The 12102-nt window shown below is 39.1% G+C and overlaps 1 protein-coding gene across 2 annotated transcripts in view; it reads left to right on the top strand.

Annotated features, from left to right (window-relative positions):
* Positions 1-3619, top strand: part of AGMO (alkylglycerol monooxygenase) — a 141805-nt gene extending 138186 nt beyond the window's left edge. For both annotated transcript variants that reach the window (XM_026706360.2, XM_087916318.1), the window contains one exon: positions 3293-3619. In XM_026706360.2, the coding sequence (XP_026562145.2) occupies positions 3293-3373 (81 nt within the window). In that variant the 3' untranslated portion in view covers positions 3374-3619. The remainder of the gene's footprint in view (positions 1-3292) is intronic.
* The last annotated feature ends 8483 nt before the right edge of the window (positions 3620-12102 follow it).

The raw sequence follows: 12102 nt of genomic DNA, 5'->3' as shown, positions 1-12102 counted from the left end.
AGAGCACGAAGAGCTTCGCCTGGGGTGCCCAGTGCAGCAGACAGGTGGGCCCTCCTTCCTGGCGGCAGAGCTCTCACCAAGACAGTGAGCACCTCTGTGCTGGCCCTCCACTCATCCCGCCAGGGCCACGCCAGAGCCGTGCAGGCTGGGCAGAGCTGGGAAAACACCCGCGGCTCTGGCATGGCCCTGGCGGGATGAGCAGAGGGTCTGGTGGGGAGGCGCTTTCTGCCTTGGTGAGAGCTCTGCTGCCGGGAAGGAGGGCCCCCCTGTCAGCTGCACTGGATGCCCCAGGCGAAGCACTTCACGCTCTGCCCGGCGCCAGGCAGGGATGGTGGTTAGGCGCTTCTCCCGAGGGGGATCGACTCTGCGCTGCAGTCTCGGGAGATTCACCTCCCCAGGTGGGGTTGGGCTGCCCTCTTGGGCAGGGGAGGCTTTGTTGTAGTAGAGTGTCATTTTTAAAATAATTCGCTTTACCTTCGAAGACAGGGAAAGCGGCGACAGGAGCGCCTGAAGCCAAGTGTCTCCTCAGGGCTCCAGTTGCACAGAGGACCCCTGGCTGGCCGCATTTGGCTGCTCCAAATGCCGCGGCATTGCTCTAACGCCACGGCAGCAAGGGAGAAGGGAAAGCAATGGTGGCGGAAGGTCTCCCGATATGAAGAACCCCACTAACGTAGGCAGCTCAATATCCGGGCATGCAACAAAAATACTCCCTAATGGCAAGCCCCCCCACCATTCCCCCCCATTTTGCATGTTTAATATGGGCCTTAATTTGGGGGAGGGGCTTAATTTGATTTTATGCCAATAAAACATGGTGGGGCTTCCTATTGGTGGAGGCCATATTGTTGCAGAAACATGGTAGCTACACTTACTATACGTATATGTTGATAGTTGCACATATATGTATATCCAAGCCCTTCACTAGTCTAATTCAGACTAGATACCAAGTTGAATGCAAACTACAAAAGACTTTGAAAGAGATCTACCTTTGCCAAATACTGAAGATATATTAGGAGCCTGGGAAATCTTTTCCTTCTTATAATGCTTCTCTATATTACATTACTTGGAAGGAATAACTCAAAATGTTCTCAGAAATGATTAAAGGGACTGTACAGGTATGAATTGAAAATAAAATAAATGATAAGCAAGACCTACTTCTCCCTTCAAAAATTAACACTATTCTGCAATTCCAAGAAGAAGAAAAATTCTCTTATATGAACTTGGTGCATTAGAAAAAATATTTTCATATCTGATAGAAAAATACTTTTCCCTGTTCATATATCTAATTTGTTTCTAAATTGCAGATGTCAAAAGCAAACAAAATTTCAAAATTAAGACTGAATGGTAATATGTTCCATACAAACTGTTCATATTTACTCAAAAGTAATTATGTCTAAATTACCTTGAAATATTCTGTTTGTAGAGAACCACAATACTTAATATTTTAATTTTAGTTCTTTTTCAAACTGCAATATTACTAATTAATTTATCAACAGAACCTTTCAGTTATATGAGACAAAACTAGCCACAAAGTTATTTTTTATTACAGAATGTTTACAGAGATAAATGGACCTGGTGTTTTTTTTCTTTGACAATGTAAACTACATTGTTTAAACTACAAGCATTAAAATGCATATTGTCATTTGTAACTTTTTGATAAATAAATAAATAAATATTATTGGGGATATCAAGATTTTTGCAGTTGTAACATGATGGTGTAAAGTAAGGTCCATTTGTTTATTTCATGCTACAAATGTGTATTATTTGGGGACATTTTGCTATCCAATACATTAATATTGGACTGAAGTAGTGAAACATGTTACTTGTATTATTATGTTTTGTTGCACAATCATCCAGATGCTTAGACTGGCATTTTTATCTACCTATCAAGTCCTTCCCAAGATATCAATGTTTTATGGTATTAAAAGGTACTCTTGCAGGATGTAAGTTATTCCAAGTAAAACTACCTTATGCCATTGATTAATAATTTTGCCAATGCTGATGGTTCAAGTAGCGCTCCAGTGGTTTTAGGATTGGATCCAAGATGCCTATTACTATTGGTGCTATCCTTTCTTCCTTTTGCTACAGCTGTTCTAAGTATATTTGTAAATCTTTGTATTTTATGATTTTCTCCAATTATTTCTCTTTTATTATGCTGTCTGCAGATATTGCTGTGCCCACTGTGCAGACTTTTTTGTGTACTATTATGTTGTTGTTATCATTATTCAAATAATGGGTTATCTCTCCTTCCTCCCTCCCTCCCTCCCTCCCGTCCTCCCTCTCTTCCCTCATTCCTTCCTCTGTCCCTCCCTCCCACCCTCCCTCTCTTCCTTCCTTCCTTCCTTGGGAATGATATATATATAATGATATATATATATATAAATGGCAGAAGGAAAATTTGAATTACTGTTAACTGAATTTATGCACTCTTGACAACATTTAAATGTATGACTTTAATTGCTGCGCAAGTCTCAAGATATTTAGCCTATGTAAATCCTAATGGAACTGAATGGGATTTTCCAATCAATAGAATTCCAGAACATAATCAAGCCCTCACCTTCAGGGACATTTTTGGCTTGTTAAACTCTTTAGAAGACCACAATTAGATCTGTACTTAATTCTTTCTTGGATAATGCAACTAGTTTTTCATAAATCCTCTGTCTATATCATTCCAAGCCAACCACATTTCCTTATATTCAGATGGTCCTCCCATCTTTCCAATAGCATCTTGGATTTCTATTATGGATGCATACCTCTACTGATTCTTGACTCTTTCCAAACCATATGGCCTCCACAGATTCAGTTCCCAGAGGCATGTTCATTGAATACATCATTTTCACAGCATGGGGAGACAACTTGCAGCTGTGGAATGCATCAAGCTAAGTTAACACAGTCCTCTATTTACTTTCCAGAGCAGTCCATTGCAAAGAAAGAGAAAAGAAAAAAAAACAGAGCAGAGACATTAAAAAAGAAACCATTCTGCCCAATTTTAGCTGTGATACCACTAATTTCTGCTCTGTCCACCAACAATATGCATCCCTAAACAAATTAGCACACCAGTACAAAAACTGACTGGAATATTGGAAATCAATATTGGTTAACGATCTTTCTATAAAATTCCACTGGAGGGATTTAAAACATCTTGTCTCTTTCTTTAATATATCTTACATTATTGAAAATTATTAGCAGATTATTACAATAATGTTGTAATTTGACAACATACATATCTTCATAATATTGCATAATTCTTAAGTAAATAAAAATGTTTTTTCTGTGTTTATATTTCATACAACAGGTATTATTTTCCCTCTGCATTGCATTTTGGGGGATCCAGATAATAAAGCAACTGACTTCAAGCTCAGCAAAGCAACACTAAGAAGAAGTCTATCAACATTTTATTTTCTGTGATGGATTACTTTCATCTTTTGTGCAGAATTGCAATAGAGATTTCTTTAATATATTCATCAATAGAAACAACAACATTATAAACAAATCTAAGATAAACATGTCTCAATTTCTTTACTTTTGTTTATTTGGAAATGTTTGAATTTTCTGCATCAATTTCATTTGTATGCAAATGTATATGCAATTTTAACAGTTATATTAATAAATAATGATTGGTGGCAGTAAACTCATTTGTTTTCTTTACATGTTGATAAAATCAAAGGACTCTTGTCATATAGGGGGGTGAAGTTTCATTGATTTAAGATGAATATTAAGCAGAATTTTTCAATTAATCATGAATACACTTCATATTTGCAAATGTAAACTTCAACCTGGGTATGTTTGTTTATTTTTTAATTTGACTATAATTCACTCAAGTGGATTGTATTCTGCCTTTCTTTCCAGAAAGAATGCAAAGCAATTAAGCATTAAAATTTTGATTAAAAACATAACAAATACTGATGAAAAGACTGAAAAGATCTGGATAAAAATAGAAGTCTTAACGTATTTCCTAAAAGTAGAAAGAGTAGGACTGAACAAAATCCAAGAGATTCTAATTTACAGTTTGAGAACCCTACCAAAGGCTATTCAATGTGTCTCAAATTGAAATCAGTGCTAAGGATATCTTATAGAACAGTGCTACACATTGTATTGTGATAACTACAGATAGCCTCTATTTACAACAGTTCATTTAATGACCATTCAAGGTTATAACACTACTGAAAAAAGGACTTATGGCCATTTTTCACACTTATAACATTGCAGCATCTCGTCACATGATCAAAATTCAGATACTTGGCAACTGGTTCATATTTATGATGATTGCAGCATCCCAGAGTCACATGACCTTCTGACAAGTAAAATCAATGGGGAAGCCAGATTCATTTAACCACTATGTTATTAAATGAACAACTGCAATGATTTACCTAACAGTTGTGGGAAGAAAGGTCATAAAATGGGAGAGAGCTCAGTTAAACAATGTTTTACTTAGCAACATAAATTTTGGGGTCACTTGTGGTTGTTAGTTAAGGATTTGCTGTACTTTCTCCTGTATCAAAACCCAAATTGTTCCATATTTTAAAGACAACAGCAAAAACCTGTAATGTGTGCCCAGCCAACAACTCACAGTGTTTCTAATATCACGAATTGGTAAACACTCTGGATTTTGCACAACTAGAATCTCCAGAGCATAAATCATCTCCTTTGGCAGAATTGTTTATTTGTTTGTTTGTTTTGCACCAGATGAGGCTTTTAGATACACAACTTCACAGACAGAGCCTTGGGTATCTAAAGAAGTTTCAGGTACAGGTTTTAGAGTCATTTTTGCAAATGGAGGTGGTGCTGGAACTTGGCACTTTGCAACATGTTACTGATTCTTCTTTTAAGTATCTTTTGAAAATTTATAAACAGGCAGGTAACATATTTTGTGCCAAAGGAGATGTTGGAAGATTCATTTATGCCTAAGATCCTGCCATGGATATTCTAGTTGTATAAGCTATTATACTTCTTTTCCTGCTTCCTGCTGTTCAAGCTTTTGATCCTCGGTTTCACATACTGCTCTGAACTTCTGCTGTCACCATGAGTTATTAACTGTGTCTGATTTTTTCCTTGAAACTCTGTGGTTGCTTTTGGTGTATCCAATCTCTGATCTTCAGATTGTCTTCTTTCTCAGCTGTGTTTCCCCTTTTCAATTTTGTTGGATTTTTGCTTTTGGTTATCAGTTGTAAACTGCAGGCTAAATCTGTACCCTACTATAAATCTGCCTCTTAGTATATAACAATGAAAATTTCAGCCCATCCAGAAGCATGTTGTTGTCTAAAAGTGAACCTAAATGATGTTCTGTTTAATCTGTCTATCATCTATCTATCTATCCATCTATCGATCTATCTATCATCTATATCTATCTTATATCCTATATTTACTATTTTTACAAATAACTCAAGGGGTGAACATTTAGCATAAAATCTTTAAAAGAATTCATTCTTGATGACTGAGAATGAGAATGATCACTAGAAGTGATCAAGGAGATCATATATAGGACTATATAACTAAAGAGAGGAAGATTGTATTTGTTAGATGGATCATGTAGATGGCCCTTTGGATAATGGCTTGTACAACACTATATCTTAAAAGACATGGCTAAGCTTATACTTGCATCTTTTTGCCATTATGCCCAACTATTATTTATTCAGATCCTTGAGATCTGTTTGAAATTTCAATCTCCCCTATTCTTTTGCCACATTACATATTTATGTCATGTTTATGTTTTTTTACTGATGTATATTTGAATGTTATATAAATTCCTAATTCAGCTGGGCTGTAATGCCTGTAGCAGATTATAACAGTAATTGAAAAGTATAAATAATAGCATAATAAATAACAGGAACTATCTTTATACAAATATACCTGAATCTGATTTATTTGATTTAATTTGGTTTAATAATACTAACATATTGTACAATTGATTTCACCATTGATGTTAATGTGTTTTTGCTGTTCCTATTCAGCATGATACCATAAATGCAAAATCATTTTTCTATAGCAAACCTGAATGAAATAGATAGAAACATTTGTCATTAATAGGAACACCAAGGTTTATTGATCTGGTCAGTTGCATTCCATCATGCCTTCTCAGCATCCCATCTAGGTTTATACATATCATGAATTAATTTGGAAGTCAAGAAACTAAACAAAGCATTAGTCCTTTGGATTAGCTCTCTGAAAGTGATAATAAAGGTAAAGGTTTTCCTGTCCAGTTGTGTCCAACTCTAGTAGGTACTACCATACACTGTTTCTTAGCTGACAGAGCCAACGTTGTGCAAACACATTCCATGTAGCTGGCAAGATAAAAAGAATAAAGTAATATATCCAAAGAATAAACATAATAAGAGAACATGTAAATATTTTAATAATTTAATTTTAAAAGAATCCAGTGTCCAGGACAGTACTTCCTGAGTCCTTCAAAACTATGTGTGATCAAATCAAATGTTTATTGTCAATGCACATGTGTACAATGAAATTGAAAGATGTCCATTATTTCATTCCCATATTGCAGGGGTGTCAAACTCAATTTCATTGAGGGCTGCATCAGGATTATGGTTGACTTTGGGTGCCTGGGATGGGTGTGGCCATGATGGGTGTGGCCAGCTCCCATTGCTGCTATGCTCCCTCTCCTTGGCCAGATTGGTCATGGTGTGTGCGGGAGGGCAAAGTGTGTTGGTTGGAGGGAGACCCATTCCATCTTCTTATGAGGAGACCCAGCTTTGTAAACAAGCATCCTCGGTGATAGGATGGGAGACCACCAGGACAGGTCAGGAGGAGGGGACAAGGGGATGGCAAAAGCTAGCAGGGCTGCTGGTGGCCAAGAGCTAATGCAGGATTTGCCTCAGTCTCAGACCCTCACTCACTCTCATAATTTTCCTTCCTTCCTTCCTTCCTTCCTTCCTTCCTTCCTTCCTTCCTTCCTTCCTTCCTTCCTTCCTTCCTTCCTTCCTTCCTTTCCTTCCTTTCCTTCCTTCCTTCTTTTTCATCTTTTCCTTTCTTTATTCTTTATTCTTCATTCCCTCTTTCCTTCTTTTTCCTTCCTTGCTCTTTTGTCCTCTTCCTTCTTTTTCTTTGTCTTTCCTGTCCTTTCTTGGATGCTCAAATGCAAAAGAGGAAACATTCCTCACCTTGTGATCAAATGCCACTTAATTTATGGCCATTTATAAGAAACCAAGCTCATTTTATCCCAGGCTTGCAAACTATAAAGTAGTACAGCAAAACTGTCAAAATGATGGCTTTAATAGTTGATCAGAGCTCCTCAGTTTTTTTATGTACAACACCTTTAAAGTTTAAAAACAGAGGTAAGTTAGTTGCTTTTCTATTAATATATAATTCTTAAAAGGGCTCTCCTGTAGGACCCTGTCATGGTCTAATTCAGACTGGAAACATAGCAAACGAAAATATTTTTCCCCGCTTACTTTGTCTTGTTTTCCCCACTGGAAATAGCTACTTGCAATACACAAGGAGGGGATAATTTCCTAAGAGCTCACAATTGAAGAACACCAATGTGTACATGAGGTTTCTCAGGGTGGGGAAGGCCATAGGAATAGAACAGTCCCTCAAGGTCTCCCCAACCCAGTAAGACAGTGGTTGCCAACCAATGGGCCGGGGACCACTGGTGGTCCGCAGAGAAATGTCTCCCCCAAAGCAATTAATCCAGGCTGTGCGGGAACACAAGGCTGCCCTGCCCATATGGCTCACTCACCCAGTGGCTCCCACCCTTTGGCCAAGTGCAAACCTTACCTTGCGTAGAGCCACACAAGCTGGAACTGGAAGCTAAAACCAATGGCATGGACGAGAAATCCACCCTGCAGTGGCTTGCTGACATTGGTGGGAAAGTTGGTCCCATAATCCAGAGATGAAGGAGCCACATGACTGGCCCTTTGGTCATCCCAGAGCAGCTCCTCCAGTTCATGGCAGGCCGGTGCACCCGGGTGGAGGAGCAGCTACTCCGGGTGATGCATGCAAATGAGGAGAGACAGAGAGAGCAATCCAATGCAAACTCTCTCTCTCTCTCCCCCTGCTCTCTCTCTTTCTGTGTGTGTCTCTGTGTCTCTGTGCGTGTGTGTGTGTGTGTGTGTGTGTGTGTGTGTAAGAAAGAAAGTGATCTTCAGCCAAGCTGCTGGCAGTGGTGTGAGCAGCAGGAACCTTCAAACAGTAAGGCTGGCCGTGGAATTGGAATCTGCTGGGTGCAGGAACCAACACCATCCATGGTCCTAGTGTGCTGCTCTCTTACATGGGTCAGCCTTACTGTTTAAAGGCTGAACAAAGCCTTCAATTGAGTGAGGAAGAACTGCAGGCCCAGGCCCTTCACATCTACGTGCAGCCCGTCAGAGTTCGCTGCACCAGGACAGGAATGAGACCCTGTCCTATGGAGCCTGCTGTTGCTTGGGTGGAGAGGAGGAGGAGGAAAAAAAGAACAAGACTTCGTGCCAGCTGGCCAGGAAAGAGCCAGTCAGTCAGTGCTGACTGCCTTGTTGGGGAGTGGGGAATCATTGGGTGGCCAGTAGCTTAAATGTCCCAACTAAAGCTGGGATTGCACACAGTCTCTCTCTCATATATACACACACACACACACAAAGAGAGAGAGAGAGAGAGAGAGAGAGAGTGAGTGTTTGGAGAGCCCCCTCCAGTCCCTCCCTCCCCCTCTCACTGTGGCGGCAGTTGCAGCATTTCAGTGCCTTTCTGGCAGGGTGCTCAGATAAACCAGTGTGGGGCATGGATTGGGGTGGCTCCCCTGCCTTGCTTTGTACTCCACCCCCACCACATCGCTGCTCAAGTGGTTCCTGCTGCCCACGCCACTGCCAGAAGCTTGGCTGAAGATAATTATCTCTTACACACACATACACACAGAAAGAATTTGGAGAGCCCCTCCTTTCTCTCTCACTCTCTCTCTCTCTGTGCAGTAGTAGCTGAAGTGCTTCAGTGCCTGTCTGGTGGGTGCTCAGGTAAACCGGCAGTTCTGCACTCCCCCAGTCTTGCTTTATACTCCACCTCCACTGCCTTGCTTTTGGCAGTCACACCAGTGCATTGCTCAGCCTCCTGCTAGATTATGGAGGTGAGCAAAAAGAAGTGGTGAAGAATGAAATGATGCAATGGGGGGTGGAGAATGAAGCAAGGCAGGAGGTCAGAGCTGCCCGATCCTCCCTGCCCCACCCTGCTTTATATGAGGGCCCTTCAACCAGGCCAGTGAGGCCAAACCCTCACCCCACCCACCCACCACCACCTCCCTCTTCACTAACCTTTCCAGATCCTTTCACCACCTTTCAATGATTCTTTATGAATTCCATTCCTTCACGGTTAAAAGGCTGTTTCAAACTAATTGTCTCTGATAAGGACAAGCTTTGCCAAGGTTGTGCAAAGCTGCCAAGACTTTTAGATAAAGTTACTAAGAAATATTTCAAACACAAAGAGTCACCAGACATCAAACAAGATATTCCAAACGTCCGCCAGGCTTGAGTGCTTCTTTACTTCCTGCAAAGAACTCCTGTTTTTCAACTGGCTTTTATCTCTTAAGGGAAGGGACATTACCTTGCAGCCTTACTCCCAAGTTGCCCATGCTGCTGCAGTTGCTCTTTCCTTTGAGCAGCCCTGCAAGCACGCACAATAGGCACAGGCTCCTTGGAGACCTCTTCAACACTGCTGCCAGCCTCCACAATTTCCAAAGGAAGCATTCCACTCTCTGATGGTCCTGGCCCCATCCCTTCATCACACGCAGGCCCTTCATTGGAGTCCTCGCTCTCCGAGACCTCAGCCATCTGCACATGCTGCCAGAAAACCACAACAGTTATGCTCATTCAGTGATTTTAGGGGCTTTCTTAGGTAGTTTTCCATTATAGCTCCTCGCAAACCACCATCTCTGGGAAACTACATTGTCATGGCCTTGTCTTCCTGTTATATCCATCTTAGCATTTTTGTAACACAATGGATAATTAACCAGTTCCGCTGGATCAGGATAACTAATATCTCCCACACATATCTGTAAGCCAAAAATTACAAGCCCATGTTCTAGCCAGGAACCTGACATTTACATAACAAGTTACAAAACATAATATGTTTATTAGATATAATTATATAACTGTCCAGTACTCATTGTATAGTTCAAATATCATATAAACATATTCTTCATTTTCTCAGATGTAACTCATAATACATAATTTTCACATATAACAATTAACCCTCTCATTTGATACCATTTTACACCTGGGAATGGTCATTTATCTCCCTTAACATAAGCCTAACTTCTTGCTGGCTTAAGCACTTTCCTTCGATATCCTTTTTCTTCAGCTTACAACAGCGAATAAAAAACTTACATGCAAGCATACATTGGATACAAATACAAGAAATAAATCCTATTAATTACAACAATACCAAGGAATACATCCTTCAACCAAGTAAGATCTGGCAACCAGGAAGTCAATCCATTTCGTATTCTCTTGAATGCATTGCTATCTATAATATATGTTAAATATGTAGTTATATTATGAGAAACCTTCAGCTTAGATTCGATAAATTGAGCTCAATTGGAAATATTACATCAGCAAAGTCCATCGAATTCCTCGCATCTATGTCCCATTCGTAACAGGATATAATCAATAGCTACTTGATTCTGTAACACAGACTTCCTTATTTCACCCATCTAATCAGCAATAGCAGCAATGGCAGATGAAGTTTCATTAATACTTCTTGCCAGGGCACAAGCTAAATGTCCCAATTGCAGATTATCATAATTTGTAGCTGCCCAAGAAAATATTCCTAAGAATTCTGCTTCTGCCTTAGACCACACTACCACCTCATCGTTACAGTCTTCAGAATAGCATCACTGAGTGTAAGTCTTTTTCCTCTATAGACCTTTTCATGTTTATCAAAATGTTCAGATGCACCCCACTGAACTACAGACTCGTGTATTGACGGGAAAGTATAAATAATGTGGGGTTCCTTGTGTTTAGATACATGCTCATGTACATGCCCATGTATATCTCCATCTCTTTCTTTTTATAATTTTTTTTTTACATTATATATAAATTTTATTGAATTTACAATTAAAAAAATAACATAACAACATTACATATGCAACAGAGAGAAAAAGAAGAAAGAAAGAAGAGAAAGAGAGAAAAAAAACGCTCGGTCTTGCGAATCGAAAAAGGAGAAAAGAAGTATAAAAGAGAAAAAAAACAAAGAGACGGAAGAAAAAGAAAATACGTTAAAACCAGACAGATATTCTTTTTGACAGTCTGCAAGATCCAATTCTCCTACCTTACTTTAAATATACACATCTTTTCACTATTTATGCTTAAATTACCCATTATTCATTGAACAGTTTATCTCTGATATAACCAATTATACCACGCATTCCAATTATTATCAAATGCTGAAGACTCTTTATTTTTAAGAGCTATGGTTAAATTGTCCATTTCTGCGCAGTCACATATTTTCTGAATGACCAATTGATCTGTAGGTAAACAGGATGATTTCCAGCACTGGGCAAATGCTAATCTGGCGCAGTTAGAATATGAATTATTATATATTTCGCCTTTTTAGGAAAATGTTTATCAGAGATCCCTAGTAGGAAGAACTCTGGTTTGTATTTGATTTGTTCTTTGGATATCTCCTCCAGCCATTTTCTAATTTTTGCCAGTATTTCTGGGCTTCTTTACAGGTCCACCACATATGAAAGTAGGTTCCCTCTATGTTTTTACATTTCCAACATTTTGGACTAGAGTTTGGGTTCATTTTCGCTAACCTCGAAGGGGATAAGTGCCATCTATATAACATTTTATACATATTTTCTTTGTACGCCGCAGATTTCGTAATCTTAATGATTCTATTCCAGATCTTTTCCCATTCTGTTAATGTAATGCTTCTTCCAATATTCCTACTCCACATTATCATGTTCCTTTCACTATCTCTTGCTCTAATTCTACCTCCAATAAATATTTATAAAATTTAGAGATATTCTTTTTATTTGATCCTAATAAGATTTTATCTAAGTGTTGTAATTTGCTATAGATTCCAAACTCTTTGATATCTTGTTTGTATCTACTATGGATTTGTATATATAACCACTGATCAATTTTAAATCCCTGTTCCTGTAAGTCCTGTCGAGTTCTTAATTTT

This window comes from Pseudonaja textilis, chromosome Z (genome assembly GCF_049901715.1).
Source record: "Pseudonaja textilis isolate UNSWEBS1 chromosome Z, rPseTex1.2, whole genome shotgun sequence".
Classification (NCBI taxonomy): domain Eukaryota; kingdom Metazoa; phylum Chordata; class Lepidosauria; order Squamata; family Elapidae; genus Pseudonaja; species Pseudonaja textilis.
The sequence above is the reverse complement of the archived record's forward strand: the minus strand, read 5'-3'. Positions and strand labels throughout refer to the sequence as shown.